Below are 25,450 nucleotides of genomic sequence, written 5' to 3'. Positions count from 1 at the left end.
TTAAAAATTTACGTTTTTATACTAAAAATTAAAATATTAGCAAAAGGAATATTTTTCCAAAGTGATGGGCACAATAAAATTTCAATAATAGAAAATAAAACAAAGAAACATGTAAATTTAATTTTGGTAACGTAACTTATTGCACACAAACATAGTTAAATATATCATTGTCAAATACTTCTGATTAAAACAGACATTAATTAAATGGTTCATAAACTATTATTAAGATTTTCAATTTTGGTAAACATTTTATGATAAGTAGACAGAATACATATGAATAATATAACATAGAAAATAGAAATATAATAATTAAGTACAATCTATTGAAATAGAAGACAGCCAGCCCATCACTGTGTATTATATTATTAAGTACGAGGTATTCTAAACGAATAACTAATACCGAACACTGATAGAATTTGAAAAAAAAATGAGTTTTTTAACAATAAAACCCTGTACTACATATAATTGGAGATTTTTAATTATTATATTCATTATTTACACACATTATGTTAATTCTATTTTAAGATCACAGTATTCAGACTGTTCTGAATTTATGTTTTAAATATAATTTTCTTCATACTTAAAAATATTAAAATTAGAAAAATATATCTACAAATTACAATTCTAAGATTTTTAGATTTCAGTTTAATCCAATAATAATAGAATGGAGGTACAAATTACCAAAAATGTCATAAAAACAGTTAGAATTGTGTAGGTTTAGTACACAAATCTAATATATTAAATATTACTAAATATTTACAGAAATCATAACTTCTTAGACAAATATTACTGATAAAAACTTAGAAATACTTTCACAGACGTTTATATAATAATAATAATAATAATAATAATAATAACTATTAATGATCGCCTCTTAATAACTCCATTAAAAGATTGAAGCTTTGCCCTTCTCCTTCCTTACTCTTTATTGACAACATTTCTTTTCCGACCTATTAACAAACCACATAAATTAATAAAAATTTAGTACAACTACAGAGCTTACCAGCTAGTATAAAGTTAGGCTAAGGTTGTAAAATTATAAGAATATTAAACTAGCAAATTTAATATTTTAAATTTGAATACTAATCTCATCTCACCATTAATCCAATTTCATACGATAGCTACATAAAATGATTTAAATTTTATTTGAATGTTTAAATACATACTCACATTCATAGTATTATTTAAATCAGAGATATTTAAACTTTTTTATCCCACGGCTCTTTGGTCACTTTGCAATATTAAGGAGACTCCCACATTTTTAATGATAATAAAATATGTTTACTTGGTTAGGATTGATGATGGATAGTACTCTCACAATAATTATGAAATTAATAATAAAAACAACTAACATTCAACAGGTCATCCAAATGTGATATGTACCAATAATGTTATTTCTTCAAAAGGACACCATACCTGCATGTGTTGTCTTTGTTGTAAAAATGCATAAGATAGCAAATTATACGTTCTGAATAATTAATTTAACTCTGTTATGTTTAATAATTTTAGAGTGAACTATTACCAAATTTAGAAGTGAGAATATTATCTAATGGATGGCATAGGTTTTTTTTATATTTTAATTTTAAAGCGTGTGATGAGCATTCTAAAATTGTACATTGTACATTTAAGAATGCTCATAACTAGAGTCCGGATTTGCATGCACTCAAAAAGGCCAAAATAGTATGCATTTATGCATAAAAAAACTTCAAAATATGTACTTGATATGCTCTTATTTTTTTTTAATAATATGCAAAAATATGCTCTTATACCCAAAATATATGCATTTTAATATTTTTTTTTCAATTTCTTCCATCAATAATAATTCAACAAAATTAGATAAACTTAATTTTTTAATTATAAACATTGACTTTAAACATTTATTAAATAACAGTAAATATTTAATAAAGAGCAATCCATGTTTTTATTAAAGTTGGAATAGTGCTTCGACTTTTCGGCATTTTAAAATTTATGAATTGTAATGAAATAAAAATTTTAATTTATAAATTTACGTAACGCGAATTACGAAATGATATATGGACACTAGTGCACAATTTACTGGCGATGACATACAGAGAATAATATTTATTTCCCAAAAATACGTAATGAACTAATAATTTCAACGATGAAATTGAAACAAAATAATTGGCTTAATAAACTTTTATACAAAATATGCTTGAATATGCAAACATTTTCAAATATGCATTTATATGCAAAATAAACTTTTTTCTATGCATTATCTGTTACACTAATTGTCCGCATTTCTTACTCCCATCGAAATGCATACACTCATTACAAATATGTAAATACATACAAATCCGGACTCTACTCATAACTCTCGCTTTAAAATTTAAAAAAAAAAACTTATTTCGCTTACTAGATGACAATATGCATTCTAAAATTAAACTTTGTAAGACAAACACAACACATGCGGGTATGACATCCTATTAATAATATTCTAGTTTACATTATCGTTTACATTATCCATCAATAAATATTGATCTTTTTTCTTCTACTGTACTGTACCTTAACTAATATTTTCAACACCCGCTAGAGCCGTGACACACAGTTGGAATACCTCTGACTTAAATTAATTTAATAGTATGTCATATTTACCTGACAAGTACGTTGTAAATCTGGTATCCTTAACAACAATTCTCCAAATTTGGATGGCATCTCCGGATAATGTGTAATAGTATACTGTTGCAGAGCATGTAATGCTTTTTCCTGAGATGCACGAACTTTTTCTGGTTCTTTCAAATCATTTGTATCTGAAAAAATAATTAGAGCACAATATTTACTTTTGATATAGGTGTTTTAAGTATGTCCTATAAAATCAAGTCAATTATATTATACCTGATGACAATAGCACAATGACTTTCATGGCTACATATTCATAACGATCTACTCTCAGACGTCTTAAGTGCTGAGTAAAATTCAACATGCGCTCAATACAAGGTGCTAAACCTAATTCTCTTGCTTGATCTAAAGAAATGGACTTGCCCAGGCTGACACGTATTTCTCCAGGGCTGCTAACTGATCGATAACAACAACTGAATAATAGTAGCTCACACCAGGCATTTATCAATAGCGATATCTGGTCATCAATCTAAAGAAAACATTTTAAGAAAATATAATTTTTATATCAATAGTTGAAATAAATATTTATCTTATTACCGAAATGTTTTTAAATAACGGTAATGATTTGCACCATTTGACTATTTTGTATAGCCGATGATCAGCAATGTTGCATAAATTGGAAAGAAAATCTGTTCCTGAATTTTCAGCCATTAAGCGACTCTTAGCTATTTCTTTGGCACCACCACAATGACTCATAGAACTTCCACTAGCACTTGACGATTCAAATGATCCTTCATTATAAGTCCATAAATGTTCCACTTCCATTATTTCCTAAAATAATTTTATAAGTATTAATTAATTAATAAAACTAATAAATAATCAAATCCTAAAAATTATATTTACTAAAGAATACTTTTGTTTTCATAAAGCGCATTTAATTATGCCATGACTGTTATACTGAAGTATTGAGATAAAAACTATTACAATAATTTTGTGTCAAAATCAATCATAATTACACATTACTTACTTGCAATAATTGAGGGATCAGTCTGGCTGCTTCTTGGGGTGGAGTCCGACAGGCTCGTTCTTCCTGCTTGACCTTATTTTCTACAGAATTAGTACTCATTCCAGAGTGCTGTCCACTATGTTGTGGTTGCATATTGGAAGGCGGTATTGTGTAAGTAAACGGATAGGTACTACGTCCACCTCTTGTTCTATCAACTCTGATGGCTTCTAGTTTCATACCCATGTTCAAGCACTTGTCGAAACGGCAAGCTGGACACTTCTTGCGTGTAGCTATTGTGATCAAACATGCCGAACCATGGAGGCACACATAGTTCTTGTGATTTTGCACAGTGCGCTTGAAAAATCCTTTGCAACTCTCACATGAAAATATGCCATAATGAAAACCAGATATTTTATCACCACAAATTGGACAGGGACTAAAGAAAATAAAGAAATTAATTATGTAAATTAATATTACTGTGAAATCTTAATATTTTATTATTTCTGCATAAAAATATTTACATACCTATTTATCAGTTGTTGTCTTGAAATACCAGATGTTATACCATGCTGTTGACCAATGTCAGACATTGACAATTTCTCTTCATGGCCATTGGTTTCCTCTGCCACAGTATATTCATGAAAATTTCTTTGTATGTGCCTTGGCTGTATTGGTGATTGTGTTGGGGAAAAATGTGTAGGTGAAACAGACAGCGAGGAATAACTGTAAATAGAATATGTAAATGTATCATATTTAACTGTAGAAACTGTACAAGTGTAGTATATACCAATAGACAATAGTTAAATATTATGTAAGAAAAATACCAACATTTATGGATTTATGGTTTTACCTTTGACTATAACAAGAACTATGTTGTGATCCACCATATTGCGAAGCATCGCTATTATTCCTCGACAACGATGACGGTGTGAATGTAGATGGGGACGAAAACCCCGAAGATGACGGAGGATTATGTCTGGAAGTGATTGGCGACTGTGCAGGTGAGCAACAAGAGTGTATGGCCGAGTCTGGGCTTTGAGTCGGTGGAATGTGTGATGTATGTTTGACTCCATTAGTTCTATGTTGGAGTAATGGGCTGTAACCGCCACCTAACAATTTATCAACAAGTAACGGAATGTCGTTGTTTGACGAAGTTACTTTGCTCTTGACATGCTCCATCACTCGGTCGACCTAAATGAAAAAAAATTTAGTAAAAATATTGAAGAGATTTTTAACAAAAAAGACTCACCAAATTATTATCATTATAAACAATTCGTTTAACTGTAGACGACTGTTGGTTATTTACATTTTCGTTTCGCGGCAGTAAATAATTTTGATTCGCTGTCTGCGCGTCTACTGTCCTATCTTCTTCCTGAAAATCAGTTTCGTTCGTAAAAAATTTCTATCAAAGTTCGAAGTTTAAACTATCGAAGTTAGGTACCTGTTTCATTTCCGAATCGGAAAGCTCTCCTTCCCAGGACATGGGCCGGGGCATGTTTTCTTCTACCGCTCTCATTTTTTTACTTCTCATAGTAACTCCGGAGAAGTCAATCTTACTTACTTCCCGATCGCATTCAGAACCTACTTCGTCGATGATGTCATCTTTTGTTTCGGTCATTGTGCCGTCTTTGTCGTGAGGTTCTTCTGTGGGTGGAAAAAACAAAACGCGTTATCGAGAGTCGATACAATATAGGTAAATATTATATAATATGCAATGTACACATTAGAATTTATATTTGAATTCCTGTCTTTCAGAGTAAGTAGTGCCTAACCTAAATATTGTTATTCTATAAAACGATGAGCTTTTTAGTTAAATTATTGAATGAATACTGCAAAAATATAAATTGTAACTATGTAGTTATTTTCTATATAGTACTACATAACCTAACCTAACCATAACATTATCTATGTTATTAAACAATATATAAGCTAAAATGTATTGAAAACTATTGAATCCAATCTAAACAGTGCAATTTTTTTTTATTTACTATATCGAAGTATTTATACCCGAGACAAGTATTTTATCAAATATTTATTAATCAAAACAAAATATAAAAATCGACTTTGAAAAGGGAGAATAACCTTATCAATTATTTGTATTCTTCTTGAATTAATTGTTATGTAAAACCACAGTCAATTTACTTTATTACATAAAAAAATATATTGATATTCAAATAAAAATATATAGGTATTTAAAATTAGGTGCATTAACATTTTTAAAAAATGTCAACATTATGTAAGATTAAAAATTAAAAATTTGTGATAAATTCCATATACATAAACTAAGAACCAACTGTTATTCTATATATTATAAACTACCTAGTGAAAAATTTTAAATTGTATAATTCATACATCAATATGTATATATTATTTAGGATTTCTACAGAACAAAGTATTACCATTGCAATATATATTTTAAATGTATAAACATTAATTTACATACATTAACGCTAACATAAACACATCGGTATAAGAATATCGTTTATATACAGTATGTCATAAAAAGATATAACCACGACCACTTAATATTATCAGAGGGTAATCGTTTTTGGAACAGTTATTGTACTCCGCCTTAGTATGAAATGCTACATCCTAAGAGATTGATGTTATTGTTATGATTATAATATTATATATTAGTAGGTAGATGTCTATCTGAGATTTTAATAGGGTATAATATTATGCTAATTTTTACAATAGCAGGAGCCAGTAATACAGTAAGATGTAAGTATACATTTTATTGAATTTTGTAACGAGAATAACGAGTATAATAATATTATATTATAAATAATTTTTTTTTATTATTATTTATAATTTGAATAATATATGCACTTCACATATTAGTGGTGTTTAGTGGAGTTAACACATAAAATCATGCTATTCTTATTTAGGTATACGTCATAGAATTTCATCGATAAATCATTAGATTTCTGAATAATATTATACATTTTGTAATGAGTTTTAAGCACGTTTTTGTATTGTACAGAGGAATACTCCAAAAAGGTTTTTTTAAACATACATTTCCATCGAAATCTTGCCCCCTGGTTTTTGTCTTTTTGAGTAAGATGCAAGGTCAATCGAATTATTTATTCAGTTTAGTTAAGTTATTTTAGGATATCATAATACGTATCTCAATTTTGTACACCACAACTCATAAATGTTTTAATTTTATTAGATATACTATGGGTATATGTCAATTGCGCCAGAAATCACAGGTAATTAAAAAAAAATTATGGGATTCAAAAAGGTTATACATCAACTGCGCCGGACGATATTTAGGTCCAAAAAAGATTATACATTAATTGCGCCGGCAATACTGAAGTTGAAAAATAAGCTGATTACACACTAGGCGATTTGAACGTACTCGTCTGCGTTCATATTACACACGGACGATTTAAAATCGCGATGTTTTAAACTGTACATACTATACGTTATCTATCTACATGCAATAAATTGGTCAAATCGGAATATCCGCTAATAAAAATGAGATAACATGATAATATGACGGTACTATCAATATGTTTCAATTTGTGAAGTCGGTAAGTCACCATTACAAGAAATGAAATTTTAATACTTTTTGACAATTTATTCATATGTAATTTATCATCGTTTATTTATATGTGTTTTAATTTTTTTAATTTTTTATATTTTTAAATTACACTTTTTTTTATATGTTTGATAATTATATTATAATCTAATACTAGTATAATAATATGATATTTTATATTGATATTTTATATTTTATAATATCTTCCTGGATTTGTGATAAATTTATTGGCGCAAAAGACGTATACCATTTTCGTTTGGGATAAATCCACCGGCGCAAAAGATGTATAAATTTCAGGTAGTCTAGAAAAATTGGCGCAATTGACAAACACCGTATACTATATCAGTATAAAATAACTTTATTATCATAAAGGTAACAGGTAAGTTATTATCCTGCAAGGTTTTAGAATCCCCCCCCCCCAACGTCAATAATTTATGTTTATTGATTAATAATTATACAGGGCGTACTCAATTAATGAACATAGTTCGATTACTGCCACCTAATTTATCAGGTCCCTGCATCATCAACGGCGAGCTAATTTGACAGGATTTCCCAGAATACTATAGGTGTTGAGTTTTTGAATAAGATGATATAATAGGGTGTTTGTATGCAGATTTGAGGGTAAAGTGTGATTGGAAACTTAGGGGATTGAAAAGATTGGATTTTTTGTAAATTTAGGAAGCACTAGCATACATGCTATTTGTCATTAGCTCGAGCTATTTGCCGCAGGTCATTGGGACACTATTCTTGAAATTTAATCGTCTCCAAATGGACAAAGAAATAAAAATTTTCTTTGGGCGAAGGAAAATTTTGACAAATTTTAGCAGCGTTTTATACATATAATTTATATATTTTTAAGATTGATCTGTACATTTTTATTCACAATAAAGAGTAGACGTTCTTTTATAGCTTTGGTTAAGCTATAGTCGCTTTACTGCAAAACGTCGATGGTTATCAGCTACTGAGCTACAGGTTGAATAAATGAAAAAACCAATTAAACTTTAATATAAATACACTTGGCGTAAAGCTCACGTCATAATATACGACGAGGACGCCTCGCATCAATAAATTGTTAGAGAAAACCGTTTCGAGCGAAATAGAACCACTCAGACTAGAGTCACAGCTAGGAAACCAAATATTTTTATACAAAAATACTTGGTGTGCCGAAGCATTTTAATTTTCATAATATCATTAATATAAAAAAGTTTTTGAAAAGCATTAAGAAAAACGAATTTTAAAACATTACTAACCTTTTTTATATTAATTGATAGGTTATTCATGAAAAAAAAATTAAAAGCTATACGGCACAGCAGATATTGTCTTATGTATGCCTTATGTATGGTGTATTTATTATTCCAACCATTATGACAATAAGCCATAAAGTCACAAAGTTTGTGCTTCGATTTCATGCGAAACCATTTTTCTTTCTAAATTATACCTACCTATATAATTTCGTTATAAATTATAATGCAACAACCAACGATGGTATTTACATGAACACATTACACGTGGGACCATTGTTAAGATACCTACCGACTAAAAAATAATTTAAGATTTAAAATCGAAATTCTTCTCAAAATTGCACATATTTATCCCCTTAACAAGAGGGTGTGATATAATATGATCATTTATATTATACATCGTCAAACTAATTATTTTTGTACACACCTTTTATCGTGGTGATCTGCGAGTTGGGTTGCAGACGAGGAGCGATCAGATTGATGGACGTGACGGTGACCGGGCCGGACGATACCTGCACGCTATGACCCCACATCCTGGTGTCACTGTCTGCCATGGTCTTAACACGGTAACCGCCGCGGTGACGGGCCGACGACGGGACGGAGTAGCATCGTGGCGTCTCGCGACTACCAAAAGGACGACGACGGCGTAGCGCCTACACTTGTCGTCGGGCGCGCCGGTAACCGCGCGTCTGGCCGCTGTGTACTACGTGACCGCGTAAAACCGTTGGCATTCGACGTAGTCCGGGTGACGACGGATGTGGGCGCGACGGTGATCGGCGGGGGCGCTCGCCATGTCGCTATCGTCTTGCGAGCGGCCGTATCGGCACGGAGAACGCAAAGCGATATTTTATTGAATTATTGTCGACGACGCCGCGTCCTTTGCGTGCTGAAAACCAAAAACGTAAACGTTATTATAAATAGGTAATCAAGTTTATTGTATGCATGGTGCCCACTGTCGTTGTATTTTATGTGACGACGAGGACGTTTGTTTGGGGGTGAGCGACAAGGCAAATATGTATATAACTTCTCCACTCCCAGACTGCCATTTTTCTAATATTTTATATTGAGCAATTAAGAGCAACAGGTCGAAGTAACAGAAAAACAATATCAGGTATAAAATTGAAGAAAGTTTGTCCTAGTAATTAGGAACACCACGATTTAAACTTTTAAAGGCACACAGAATCTAATTTGGAAAGGAAAGAGTCTGCGGTCAACAAGCTTACTTAAATTCAAAGTTTATTATAAATACTCCTTTAGGCGAGCAGTTCCAAGGGGGGGGGACCCATCGCTCTATAGGTTTTTGTTGCTCAAATTAGATTGGGTAAAATTATAATAATATCCAACTAACGTAAGATATACATTTTTTAATTTATTTTTGTAATTCGATTAGGTAATCAGATTCTACAAACTAAAAATAGTCATAATATATTTTGTTTGGACTTGTACCGCCTAACTACATGGCTACAAGACTGCGCGGAATGCACTAAAACAATAATAAATAGTAATAATATGGCCATATTATACAATTAATAGCAATAATGCTATTATACTGTAAAATATTATATATGTATAGATTAAACAGCCCGCCACTGACAACTGTAACTTGTAGTCGGCGTGATCGACAGTTGTTGTTACTATTTATGAGTAAAAACAAATTTTAATTTTAATTTGTTTGTGGTTAGTGACTTTTTTGTTGACTAATTAATTCCATGTGAAAACTAAAAATACCATTAGCCAACTTGATATTCTTTGCAGTTTTCTTTCATATTTCATAACTGTGTAAGACAATTTTTATAATTACTCGGTAAAATGTCAGACATCGTGAAGTCTCAAAACAAAAGAAAAATAATTAAAACCAGTTTTCGATATAATCGATTAAGTTTTTGGGTGTAATAAAAAGAATTATTGTAAACATGAAAATATATTCCCCGAATGTTTAGATTTGTATTTTCTATACACTTAACAATTTTCAAAATATTTTGACTTTTTTTGAGCTTCTGATAGCCAATAGGCATAAGGACATTTTGAATTGTATTAGTTTTTATAATTATTGACGATAACATTTTTTGTGATAGAACTTCTTTACAGGGCGACCTTTTTTTAATAGTCTATACATGATTATTTTTAACAAAATTTTTGATTTAAAAGTTATAGCCTTTTATACCTATCTAATATTTTATGAGCGTCTGAAGTTATAATTTTTTTGAATTTGGGTAAATGCATCGTGGATGCTGTAAAAGTAAGATAAATTGATAATATTTTCATATGAGCAATTAAAAAAATATAATGAATGAACCTGTCTGTATACTTCTATACTGTAAAGTTTAATGTTGATCTTAGATAATACATGTGATACTACGTATATATTAATCCAAGCTATTGATTAACTCGACAATATATATTATATAATAATACGTCATATAGGTATAGTCGCCAATTTTTATAAATTATACATTTGTGTACCTATTTTTATAATGTAAGGGTATACGTTTTGAAAATCATTACCCCTATCGCCAAATCTCAAAGGACCTCGTATTACGATATTAAAGTAAGTATAACATTGCAACTTGTATAACAGACACGGTAGGGGTACCTACTATATTATATTATACATCGCGCGTGGCTTATTATATTATTTATTACGTTTGTAAAAGTAACCAAACAAGCGATTATTTGATTTATACATATTATAAGAATATAAGCGTTGTACTGGGGGGCACATAATATTATTACGATCGTATAGGTATATCGGAGAGAAACGTTACGTGTTCAGCCGAGTAACCGCCGGACGGCTACCATATTATATATACCTATGAGTTATTACTTATTACTCGTGTGTGTGTGTGTGTGTGTGCAGATTATAAACGAACGAGCCGAGTGAAGCAACGACACACGGTACGGCGATGAAACCGGTTGTGTGACCTGACGGCCGAGTGAAATGGCCAATACGCGCGCAAACGATCGAAGAGCGGAATGGTCGGCGGCGGCGCGCGGCGCGGCGCAGCGTGAAGGGGTTATTACTTATTGATGTCTTGGTTGCATTGTTTATAATTGGCAGTAACGCAGCAGCAGCAGTAACACAAAGTGTATTTGTTTTATTTTGACACGAGACTAATTTTTTTTTTTATCTCTTGAGCCTCCACTCTGTCCATATAATATAATATTATAGTTGTATAAATAAACGGACAACGAGCGATACACATGGTACAATAAAAGTATATACGTACAATTATATTATTATTGAGAAAATAAATGTTTGAAAACCCAATTTAAACCTAAAGTTGAGATAAACTTATATCGTAGAATTTTGCAATATCATGTAATTAATTTAATAATTAATTATAATTTATCACAAAGTACATTGATCGAATAAAAACAAAATTAAGTATTTTATTAATAGTTTTGGAGAAGTAATTTATTGTTTTCGTTATATTAAATTAAATATTTTAATAATATTATTAATAGCTGATTTATTGGACAATTTTTGTTGGTTTCTGCTTCGCAATGCTTATAATAATCATGTTCTACTGCTATATAGGACTCGTGACTCACGTCCGTACGACTGAATAAATAAATAAACACTAAAAAAACTTATAGTTTCGCTATACAGTTATTAGAAGAAACCCAACTTTTAAGTATACACCTAAACATATCAATGATACACAGTCTTATAGTAGATGAAACTATGAAAGTATGAAACTACACGTATTTATCGCCTTTGGTCAATCTAATAGATATTATAACATAATAGTTTTTCCATAGCATAAAATCTACAAAAAAAAAAAACAACGATGGACGACAGACAAGTCACAACTGATTTAAAATAATTATACTTGGAAGTTTGAGTATCGTTGCACCGTATACGGTACACGCCGTGTAGCCATGACACATAATTCCTATTAAATCATCCTAATACGACGGTATGTATGTAGAATATGTTGACTAGGTCGATCGGTGTTTGGACATAATGTTACGCTAATATATTATTACACGTACTTAATTGATTTCATGAATTAAAATGCACAATATAATTTATTCTGATTACTGACGCATCGCATAACTCATGTTGAGCGTAGCCGGTATACCGTTCTAAACGAGGATTCGGTGTTTTTTTCGAGGCCTTTTTGCTGTAATTTGTCGATTCAATTCTACTAATGACCGTGTGTGTCGTGTGTGAGTGTGTGCGCGAGCGCGTTTGATAAAAAGTGCAGAGTGCGCGTGTAAACAACGATCTGGGCATGACCTCAACACGGCGATATTCGAAGAACTTAACACTCGTCGTAATCATCGAATCCAGTGAGAGGATTATTATACATAATATTACATTGCACTAACACTAACTACATAAATAATATTACGCACGTATAATACTGCTACAGTACTAGACCCGCAAGTGGCGGACGTTGCGGTCCCCGTCGGCCGTTGGCAACTCTCTTCGTTGCGCAACAAGTTCCAATTTCACGCGGGGCATTTTTTTTTTTTTTTTTTAATTTTAAATGTTATTATTAATACCACTGCAGCGGGACGGCCGAGCTGTTTGTTTTATTACACCGCCCGACGAGTTATACATAATATAGAATGTAAAATAATAAATAACGGCAATTCGAATACAGTTTACAGTTGGTCCGTGATCACATAATAATAATATATACGCGCATTCCGAGACATATACACCCTCCATGTCTCCTAAGTACGGAGTTTTTGAGATCTGATCCGACGGAGACACGATGAGACTACCTACATTGTGCGAGATAGTGATCACCTAACCTAACCTAACGCGACAAAAGAGAAGACGCATCCAGCAACTTACTATACACTGTAATGTGTCCGGCTATCTCTCGTTGGACGTTACGTTGTTTTAACGACGTAGTACGTATTGCCGTATTGGCACGACTGGACATGTACAATTTATATGCATAGAATTATAGAATTAATAAACTATAACATATTATTTTATTATGATGGTTAAAAAGTAAACACACAACACACATAAAAATTATTGCAGTAGTACATTAAAATAAAATAATCAGTTTATTACATTAAGAGATAAAAATCATAGAATAACAATATTCTACTCCTACCTCAGAAATATAGTGGCAATAAGAAACTAGGAATGGACTCGGAAAAAGCAGATGAATAAAGCAATGTTAATGCGTGGAGCAACGACCCACATATTATTCCAATAAGTCCAACAAATTGGAATGGTGGGCTCGATCTGATGTGTATTAATATTACATGAGCTAGCTTACCAGCTTACCCGTATTCATAATAATATGCAGACGGCTATAATAGTGTGCTGTGATCATGGATTTCGGCTTTCCGTAATTATGTATAGACGAGGTCGTGTACAATCGTTTACAAAAGTAAAAATACTGATTATAATGATTATACTAATTAACAATTTGACAATTTATTTATTTTACATCCAGTTTTACGGTCATGTTAATTATAAGATAACAAGGACACAAGGTTATATAGCACGTGTTTTATTTTTTGTTCTATACTACTATAAAGTACAAATATTATCTTACGCTATATAGCTTACATACACGTCATAAGTTGATATATATTTATATATACGTTAACTAAAATAATAATAAAATATGCATACATAAATACACATGCATAGTAGGTTACTACTTACTATAGTAATAGTATCCCAATACGTATCCCAAGCATTATGGGTCGTCGTACGCAATAATATCAACAACAATAGTAATAATAATCATAAATCATAATATCATTATTACTAAATTATAAACGAGGCCATCAATTCTAATTTGCAAACGGAATCCGATGAAACTAGTAAATATTATTGTTTTTCTTTAGTTTTACACACGTAGTGTACACATAACACAATCAGCGTAGTTGTACGACGTTTTGCTAAGGTCGAGCTTAGCAAAGCCTAGTCCCCTGAAATATACGGGATATAAGTTATAATTTACTTGCTTAGAGTTTTTAGTTGTAAGAAATATTGTTTTGTCGAATTTATTGAATTCCCAGCAGCGATGAATGAAAAAAACCTGTAGGGTTTAATGCAAAATATGATATATTGTGGTTATTACTTATTTACCACATGACTGTCGAGTGTCAGCCTTCAAATAATAATATGTGACACGAGTAAAAGCGTCAACTCGCAACCTCCCTCTCTCTCTCACACACACACACAATACACATAAAGCAAAAAATAGACGTATAAAATGTATAATATAATATAATATAAATATAATCCAATAATGTTTGACGTGTGGGTCAAGTGGAAGGGTAAATAGATAAGTAGTTATTTTTTAATGAGTTGCATTAGGGCTGGTAAATATTATATAGTCTTTACCACACCACCCACCGGTTAGCCTAACCTCAACTTTAAAGTAGAAAAACGTACCTATACGCTTTTCTCGTTTTCCAGCGGCAGACGCGCCGTCACCACCGCACACTTTCGCACGAACACGAGCGCGCACCGTCCTAGCGACGGTTTTAGAGGACGCGGGCGCCGCGAGGTTGTTTATTTTTATAAATCGTCGGGAGGACGTCGGCGGCGGTGACGGCAGACGTTACAAAACTATTACTATACTCACGTTGACGGTGCGCGCACTCTTGTGTGTGTGTGTGTGTGTGTGTGTGTGTGTGTGTGTGTGTGCGCGCGCGCGGGCGACGTTGCCGCGCAGTTCGTCGGACTCTCAAAATTCAACCTTGCCAAGGTCAGGCACGGACGCGTGCGCGCGCACTGCTCGTTCGTTATAATATTATTATTATGTGTGCGCGAGCGACCGTCCTCTCCTGCGTTCCCTTCCATGCATTTTTTTTTATTTACTATTATCGTATTTATCACTACACTATTTAGTATTTACATTTATCTTCCGCACACACACAGTGTTGAGAAACGTGAGTGTGCATCTGCTGCTGTGGGTTTAGAACGAGGGATGTTGATTTAATCGACACCGCAAGTCATAATATTATTATACAGTAGAGTAGCGATAGTCGAGTCGAAGAGCTATACAAAAAATCGTTTCGAGATACCTTACCAGAATTTAGTATATCGTAAAGGGGAATTTAAAAAAAATTTCTGGCGGCACCGTCGTGGTACGCTCGGAAGTATAGGTTGAAGTAGAATAAACAATGAACGGCGGATTGAGATTGGTATTTACACAGTCTCCCTTAGCTCATGGCTACACGATAGAGCAGCGCCCCCCCCCCTTTAACAAATTTTGTGTGGCTTGCACTAAAACTGAATTTTACATTCTACACCTGAGTAATAAATTAAATAAATCCTTATATTAAAATAACATTTTTTAAACTCTCATAACTCATAATGTAACTAAGAATCTTTACACCCTGGGTAAAAAAATATGCACAACGAAGACCATTTTTATTTTAGGGTCAATATTATGCACAACAAATTTGTTAAGTGCTAATTACTTTCATAAATGCTTCATTCAGTAGCTAGGGCTTACCCCCCCCCCCACAAAAAAAATTTCAAACACTATTTGCGACTATGGGCAAGCTGTTCGATGGTCATAAATGTAATTAAAAAGTACAAAAAGTAAAATAACTAAGAAAATAGTGAAACGGATCCATTGGCTTATTACACCCGACACGCATCTGGCCCAAAATTCGAAGTGTTCTGCACCTACGGATTTGAGACTTGTATATAGTACGTGCACTATTATAAATAAGTATATATTTAAATTAGGTTAACTATACTTAAATACTACAAAACTGAAATATTTGACCAACAAAAGAAAAAAATGACGTGCAGTTTAAATTTAAATTTAGTATATTATAATATCTAGCAATAAGCTAACGCAGCGATCTCAAACGATACGCAATTTTTGTAACAATATTTATGCGGTACGACACTCGAAGGTGGATTACACCACTACGCGTGCATATAATATGACGTAGGTACATATTATTATAACAACAATAATATTTTGTATGCACATAAATAATAAACACACAGACTACGACGGCGGTGGTGGGGCCCGAAGAGGTTTGACAGTACTTATACAAGAACACAGGTATATTATGGGCAAGACTGAGAATTTGATGCACTAAAAAAACAATGAAAATGACCTATATAAAAATGGATTAATGTTGTAAAAATTTAAATAATGCACTAAAAAAATATTATGATTATTTGGAGATAGGTATATTGAATTGATAATTCACAATTTGGTTTAGTTTATACCCCATTTTATACCCCATTTAGCACAATGCCCTAAAAATCCTAAGAAAATTTTTTATGTTTTTTTTTAAAATTAAATAATGCCATTAAAATCCAAGAAATGTATATTCGGTATACACGAACTAGATTAGTACCCAAATCGAGCATAATCATACTTTAGTCTATACTCTATAGCTACTATAGTAAGTAATTTAATTAAAAATAGCAGAAATCCAAAATTCATTGTAATCCTCGATCTAATTGGTTTATTATGTGTACCTACACTGAATGCACTACTCATCACGACCTTGCCTGCACTGCGGCTTGAGCGTTAGGGGAGGTTTTGAAAAAAATTATTTGCTTATTCTTTTATAATATCTTCTCCGAAATCATTGGACACGTTGCGCGATTATTCGTAGTCGACCGTCGTATATCAGCAAAATATTTCGACCAGCGCGGAACTACTAAGTACAAACAGATGCGCGTCGCCGCCTCCACAGGACGCCACTAAACGACCGATGTGCGAGTTAACAATGGAACCGCTGCCGCGCAACTCGTAGGTCGCCACAAAAACGGCATTGTCAGTTGTCTATTATTATCCTTACTATAATATTTTATATCGACTTGTTATATTTCATATGATAATACGACATAAACGTATTTTGCAGGCGTACAAACGGAAATTAATTAATAATTATGTTTTATTTGTACATTTCTGTCTTACATTTTTCTAAAGGTACGGTTTCCCTGCAACGTCAGACGCGAGAACAGCATGGCTGCGTCGGACGCGGCGTCTAGACGCGACCTACGTCCAGACCGGTAGTGACGCTTGACGCCGCGTCCAGACGCTGGAGGGAAAACGTACCTTAACGAAAACGTCAAGTCTCTTAAACGTTCGACCGTCGATCGGACAACGAGTTTTCTTCAATCTCGTTTAAATCTCTACAGGGACGACCTTTCTAAGTTTTTGTGTGATAATTATTTTATAATATCATACAAATGGGTTAATTTCGTGTATTGGTCACATATAACATTAGAACTTCCCCTTGACCAATCAAGTGGCTTATATTATTACAAAATGTATGTTCAATTTATAAGAAGATTTTGGTCATGATATCCATATACTACAGTACTCGAGCTCTAAGCTCACTATTACTAATCCTATATTATATTAAAAATGACCAAAAACTCGCTGTCTACGGCTTACAATAATTAATATTGCCTATTATATACATCATATTATGCATATAATATAAAAGGCTATAAAAGTGTGTATTATTGTACTTAACATTTAGTGGTAATTTTAAGCCAACGATTATGAATTTGAGTAAAAAGTATTATCGTCTTTATAATTATTTTGGCACAATTAACGGAGGGTAAATATTTTTAATTTTAAATACCTATAAAATGTTATTTTTAAACGATTTAAGGAAGTGATTTTCTGTATTTATCCAACACTCGCATAACATAAGAATTTAGAAGTGTTTTCATTCCACTTTCTATCATGATTAATCTAGTAAAACGATGAGTATTCTGCAGAAAACAATTTTAATTAGTCATCATATTTACTTGAGATCGATTTCCCCGAAATTTTATTTTTGTTGCTCTATATCATTGTTAATTATGTGAAAAAAGTAGAAATAAAAAAATTGTCATACTATACTTCAGCTCTATTGGGAAAGTTAAAATTCGATCTGTAGTAAACTAAATAACAAATTCACAATTTTACTGGATCAATCTGGGCGTTTATGCGAAAACATGTCTGAATACCTACATGTTATAGCTTACCCTCTTACAATATCATAAACTAAAATTATTTCCTACTTTATCTATTTGGGGCTTACTGTGATTTTAACTTTAAACATATTTTGAAATTTTGTTATACGGTGCTGCGCATACAGTATAGGTATACTTTGAAATTTAATAATACAGTCTATCACGTTTATTATTATTGATAAATATTGATCAGATAAAATTTCAAATAAAAATTGTATAATATAAATAGGATACAAATTAGGGTATTCACACTTACTTTTATAAAACTTACTGTCAATAATTTAAAAAAATGGTTTAAGAATTGCTAGTTATTTACATGAACCCTATTGAAAAATAAATATAGATTATCGAATCACGATTATGAAAGTTAGAAGTGTAGTTCGTATAAAAGTATAATTCATATAAATGGCATTTAAAGTAAGTCTCTACTTCCCACACTATATCGGGTTTACCATGTCGTTTACCCGGCATAGGTTTTAATAGCAATTCAAGGGTTATTTTTGATTTTCAGAGTGAAGTGACGGCGCCGAGGAGCAGTGACCGGTGCCAAACACCAGAATAATTGGCGCGTGTTTAATGGTAATATATACTACTGTAGGAATTTGCATATGCCATTTTTATTCTAATACAGGATCATAGATATCTTGTTTTTATATCCTTGTATAGAAATGTATACATCTGTTTTTTAAGCTGATGCCTATAGTCTTCGCTTTATACTTCATACCGGAGCAATGGTACACAGTATACTGTGTAATATGTACATACAAAAGGTGTTAGCACTTTATATCATCTAAAATGTACAAAACAAAATTCGTTAAGTATCATTGTGGAAGTAAAAAAGTTTATATTTAGGATCCAAGCTCACGATTATCAAAATTACTTAAATATTATATATAAATCATTTTATCTAATAAATAATAATACTTAGTAAAGCTGGTAAAAATATAAGCAGCATTGTGTAAAATATAAATTCACACCGTCAAACTGACGTATCGTGTTCTAAAATGGAAACCCCAACAAGCTATGGCTTCACATTCTTCGTACAACGAAATATAGAAACGGATTAGATGTTTTCCATGCGTTAACACTTTTTTATCCTAAGTAAATTGAATAATGGCAGTAGCTTTAACATTTTTATTCTAGATGCTAATGATCAAAACCATTAGATAAAAATAAAGCCATGAATTCTTTAATTCTTATATTATGCAAAGCTATTGTAAGACTCGGCGAAAATGACAGCGTTGAATTACTAATAAAAATCTTACTTATCATTGGCAATCTTTTATCGCTAATAAAATAATAACTACCTACTTAAACAGTTATTGAACGATTTATATTAGATAAATAAAACAATATAATATATCATTCGTTTAAAATATGAGTTTGACTTTTATGTTTTATACAATTTACAATAATTTTCTATTAGTTCTAATCACATCAAAAATAAATTAATAATGGTCAAAAAAATGTTTAACTATCAATATTTATTTGTGTGTTAATTCTATATCTCGTTCAGACTTTGTAAATGGTACATTATTGAAAAATTAAGGAGCCTTCACTTTATTATAACTATTATAGCATTAAGTTACAAACAAAGTTACCAACGAAGTATACACACCGCCATACACGACACGATGCAATGTGTGCCCTTTAGTAGAAATTTAAATTATTAAAATAAAATATTTATTATTAACATTATTGATTATTCATATCATATAGACTATTCCAATTTGTAAAGAGGATGACACAATCTCACAAGTCATAAAAATAAACGGAAGAACGTCATTATAATATACTTTGAGAACATTCAAAGAATCAATATTTGTTTACATTCATATTTACATTTTTATATGTTATGGATTTGTTTTTAAAAATCTGTTAGCTATAATACAAGTATCATATATTTTTATCATATATTTTTTACTTAATGTTAAAGATTATTCGATTACTAACTCTTTATTAAGAATGAATAGTATATTATATAATTAGTAATAAATAGGTTAGGTCTCAAACTCTTAGATCATAAGAGCATTTCGCGGCAGTAATGCGAAAGCAGTTCCCGCGGCGCCGTCGGTTCAAACACGAAAAAAAAAAAAAAGATCATAAGAGCATAATATAAACATTATATAGGCATGTGGTTTAAATAAAACATTATAATACGATATATGACAGATTTGTTATCTAGGTAAATAATATATGCGATTCATATTTTAAAATTTTGAATACAGGTTAACTAAATGTATACCAATCATGGAACGAAATCTACTTAGGTAATAGGATATGTATATTATTTAAGGTTAGGTATTATCTTGAATATTGTGATTTGTAACATTATTATGTACCTTATATAAGTTATAACAAAGTAATTTGTAGTAATCACTGTCGTTTTCATCCACTAAATTAATTCGCGAATTAAGTTATAAAATAAAAGCAACAATCGAAATTATGAGACGATTTCAAAATATAGATTAATTAAATTATAGTTTTGGGTCACGGGCAAAAATATATTTTAAAAACGCAGGAATCCTACAGTATTAAATAAAAAGAGATACACATTAACCTGCAATACCAACGAGTCATATATTGCAATAATGAGTAAACGGTATAACCTGTTTGGATAAATAACTGAATTAATTTAAACTAGTTTAGGTATACATAAATATTATGATGTCGTTACTATAGTTACGTTAAGAATTATAAACTAGTATTTGATAATCAGCATATTGCATATTACCGAGCCATCGAGATGCATATTATACGTATTACATGTAGACATATTATAGTACATTAGTACGAGAACCTCTTATAAACCGAGTATGTGGTATGCATGTTGTATTATTATATTATTACATCGTAGCGAATCTATATATATAAATGAAAAGTCGAACTATACGAAAGTTGAACACCTGTTGAAACGCGTGTCATTGTGTCCAACCTTATACTATGTTTCGAGGTAAACAAAACGAGATCGAGGAATTTCTAACAGACGGCTTATATTATTATTATTATTATTACACGGAATAGCTGATACATATACTGGTACATATAATAATGTTATAAATTATAATATAGTATAGTCGTCGGGTGTTTTTGTTCGATAAAGAGAAAGTTGAGCACAGTGTTATCGATCCGTCTTTGTTCTTAGGTCTTTTTGTATAATAATAATATGTATATCATTTTCTGCTTACGCGCTTGTCCGTCCATTAGGTACACGTTATAATTTTATATTTTATTATATTATTATATTGTGAATTGTGGATAAACGACGACGCACATAATAATATAATAGCTTTGGGTTTGGGTCAATATAAGTTTCAAATGTGTATTTTTATTTTACGCACTGCGTGTATGACGTGTAATTTCGTCAAACGGAATTTTACGGTTTATTTGTCTGCCTGTTGGAGATAGCGGCCTCACCACGGTGGCTGAAAGCCTGAAAATATTTATTGCTATTATTATTTTATATGATTCGATTGTGCGCACAATTCTGCATTTTATTATTAATATAATGCGTTTTGATGTCAATGTTGTTGACGCGTCCTTTTTTTCTCGTCCGGCACAATAGGCAATATATAAGTACAGTATTATGAAAAACAATGACCGAACGTAGCGCACTAGCGCGCACCGTGTGTTCTCTCTCTCTTTTTTAAGTATATACAGTTATGTGTATAATTCATACGATCGCAGTGACGAAATTATACGGACGGAATAAAGGAGTACAACTGTTTCAAAAAAGGTCATGGGGTTGTCAAGAGGGGCTCTATGTTTTTTATTTTATAACTGATGTAATTTTGTGCAAATTTTAACAAAATATTCAATCCCATAATTTATTACTTACCTATTTTAAAAAGTATTAAAAATCGTTAAAAAATACTCATAAAACGCTATAATATATCTACCTAACCTAACCAGTGTAAAAATAAACTAGGAATTGATTTTATTGTTACAAATACTGCAAATACTAAGCCCTTACTAAGCTTACCAATCCAACAGAGTAATAGTTTATTCACGGAAGGTGGTACACAGTAAACAGAAGAATTAAGTATTATATTCTCGCATATACCTAACAACGCATCAAGCAAATCTTTTTCTGAGTCAAAAGCCAGTTATACAATAGGTAATATTCATTTTGATCCACTGTATCGACATTCGTATATATATAATAAAATAAGTGTAATATTTATAAAAATGTCCTGTGAAAAAAATATGCGAAAAACAATGTGTATCAAACATAATAATGATACCACCATACCGGTGATGTTACCAATGCGCAACGGTTGTCTTGAACGCGAGGTTCAATGATAGTTACACGTGACCAATTGGCAAGTACCTAAAACAGTTATACTGCTTGGAGGGGACACACCTGTGTTCCGTGTATTTTGCACATTTTTACTGCTGCTGACATTTTCAGAGTAATATATTTGTTTGTAGGCGTCCCTAAAACTCTACAATTATTATAATAATAATCCTCTACACGGAAGAAGTCGTTTATGGTCTAGCAAGGGCCAAGGGATAATAATTAAATTAAAACATGACGTATCATACTATCGCATTAGATGAATTTTGGTTACGACACGTCGTTGTGAGTAGATGTGTCGAACTCCCGTAGAACCACTGCATATACGAGGTTTAGAAGACCTTTTTACAAACCGTCTATCACGTAGACATTGTAAAGATATACTGTAACTTACAACAATTTAATACTGCAGGTTTACACCCAATAGGACAAGGCCATATTGATCATCCGACGCGACAACTATACAACCAATATTACCATAAGAAACTTGTTACTTAATGGAAAACACTAATTATATCAATGAAAGTTAGCACCGACATTACAGTTCCAAATGCAGGTACGCCACATAACAATCAAACATTTTATTACGCAAGTCATAACTTAAAAGTTTTCTCAAAACAGCTCTTCGTCATGCTATACGCACAATATAGCTATGATATTATTATGGTGTAAACAGGGCCGGATTAAAAGTTTTAGCGCCCCTATATAGTATTTTTCAATACGAATCTAACATTGACTAGGAATCAAAAGTTTGGCATTATTTCGCATGTGGCATACATGTTGGAGCCTAGCTACAATTTTATATTGTGAATTTGTGAATATATATTTTTTTTTAGATTATATGCCCAAACGAAAAGTGTATAATATAGTACCTATATACCCTCTTTTTAACGTTCCGGTAAAGGCTAGCACCCTCCCATAGCCCCTTAATCCGTTGGACCCATGTTGTTAATTCAGGCCTAGCTGGGTGTAGTAGCACTAGTAGCAGTATTGCTCGTAGACACGTATATACGCTGCGACGGACGATTACATTATATCATCGGAAGCGGTGACTTCGAGTGCATGCGGCGTATAATAGGTTCGAGTCGTAAGTAGGTAGCTGTTGACGGAAAAAAATAAGAATAAACAAAAACAATAGGTCTCTTTTTAGAATAATAATAATCATATAATCATTATCATCGTTGTCGTCGTCGTCGTCGTCGGACGCTCAATAGTGACCTTGACCGCAGTTTTACGTGGCCTAGGAAGGATGACCGAGACCGTGGGGCGGCGCGTATCGGCCGTTGACTTCACGACTATTCGGGAGTACCTACACTACCGTGTGCGTGTGTATACATTGCCCTAATAGATCGTGTGATACTTGTTTATATTATACTTATCGACTTATCGTACATAAAATAATCGCGTTGTGTCGTGTTCGCGACTTCCCAACGGAACCGCGAGCTTAGCCGTCCGTTGAAGCGAAATAGGTTCTACTCGTGGATCACGAGTTCTGTCCGAGGTAAATAAGAAAAATAACGAACGATAAAAAAACAGCAACAGGAACAGAACGCTCGTTCGACGGATTCGGAAATCGGCGGTTCACAATGAAATTACGATTTTGAGTACGACTGAAAATAAATAACGTTACCGCGGCCCTTATAAGGACGATTACGACGGCGAAGGCGGTGCGCGAGCGAGCGTCCGTGCGGCGCGGCGTGCGCGTTCAAGGTCAACGGTCTGAAAAATCGTGGAAAAGGGTGGCGGTAATGTGGTAGCGACTGCGGCTGCGGTGACGGGAAAGAACGGTGGCGGCGGTGGAGGTGGCGGGGCACGACGAGAGTTCACAAAGAATGGCACGATACCGTTACAAAACATCCGCAGCTAGAGGCCGTCAACCGGCATCTCTGTTGGCCACGTCCGTTACGGCCCCCCCTCTCCATCTCCGACCACCCCACGACCGCCGATTCCTGTCCTTCCCCCTTCCCTCCACCCCTCCCCCTGGGGGCCCGACAAGCCGACACCTCGTGTCCATTTCCAGCGTAGGTACGCAGCAAAGTTCCGTCGTGCCGATACACAACAATGGCTGAAAACGGACGAAAAATATAAATGACAACAACAATAATAATATTATAATAACAATAAACAACGACTGCTATTTTGCGTTATTATTATTATTATTATTATTATTATTATTGCATGCGAAACCGGACCCACTCTAAGCGGTAACGTTGCAGATACCATTTTTTTGTCACCGCAGATGCATAGTAGGTACGACAGACTCCTCCTCGGACACCCAGACAGCGGTTGCGTCTTATGCATAAATGCATAATATTGTTGTTATTATCCCGGTTATATTGTTTCGTAAATAACAACACGCGGCAGGACATGCCAAAGAGACACATCTTTCGTTACGAATTACATAATTGATTTACATAATTCGAATACAATAATAAATTCTATCATTGATCCAATGAAATATAATATTATGTATATTATTTACCTGGCGTTCTAAACGTTAGCCCGATTATCCGTTAGACGAACACCGCGATCGGCAGGAAGACGTCAGTACACGAGAGAAGGTGCGATTTATGGAATTATTATTTAACTATTTACCGTCGTCGAAACAACAATAATATAAACCACCGGTTGGCGAGGAAAGTTCGCTCTTCGGGCGAATAATACCTGTGTGATGTCGAGGATTTAGGAAAAGAAAAACATTAATAACAGCGCGGCAACGACGACGACGACGGCGATGACGACAAAACGGCACAACGAACGACGACGGTTAAACGCGACCGCGTCCGCGACTACTGCGACTACTCGGCAATCGGCGACGGTGGTGCGACGGTGTGTGCGCGCGCTC

General features: G+C 32.9%; 1 protein-coding gene across 1 annotated transcript; it reads right to left on the bottom strand.

Annotated features, from left to right (window-relative positions):
• On the bottom strand, window positions 1-25,408 carry LOC111030627 (nuclear hormone receptor FTZ-F1 beta). The gene is made up of 11 exons (XM_022310215.1): window positions 25,088-25,408; window positions 8,796-9,254; window positions 5,025-5,227; window positions 4,833-4,955; window positions 4,434-4,774; window positions 4,109-4,306; window positions 3,605-4,019; window positions 3,175-3,408; window positions 2,854-3,106; window positions 2,614-2,768; window positions 1-950 (listed from the first exon to the last, which is right to left on the bottom strand). The coding sequence occupies exons 2-11, from the start codon at window positions 8,920-8,922 to the stop codon at window positions 861-863; spliced, it is 2,139 nt and encodes a 712-aa protein (XP_022165907.1). The 5' UTR covers window positions 8,923-9,254; window positions 25,088-25,408; the 3' UTR covers window positions 1-860.
• Window positions 25,409-25,450: the final 42 nt, after the last annotated feature.

The sequence above is a fragment of the Myzus persicae genome, unplaced genomic scaffold, assembly GCF_001856785.1.
Source record: "Myzus persicae strain clone G006 unplaced genomic scaffold, MPER_G0061.0, whole genome shotgun sequence".
NCBI classification, from domain to species: domain Eukaryota; kingdom Metazoa; phylum Arthropoda; class Insecta; order Hemiptera; family Aphididae; genus Myzus; species Myzus persicae.
The sequence above is the reverse complement of the archived record's forward strand: the minus strand, read 5'-3'. Positions and strand labels throughout refer to the sequence as shown.

Coding starts and splice junctions, on each gene's coding strand:
- LOC111030627 (XM_022310215.1), bottom strand. CDS start 8,922: ATGGCAGACAGTGACACCAGGATGTGGGGTCATAGCGTGCAGGTATCG. Junction 3,107..3,174: donor CGTTATTTAAAAACATTTCG/GTAATAAGATAA, acceptor TGTTTTCTTTAG/ATTGATGACCAGATATCGCT. Junction 951..2,613: donor ATTTACAACGTACTTGTCAG/GTAAATATGACA, acceptor GTTTGTTAATAG/GTCGGAAAAGAAATGTTGTC.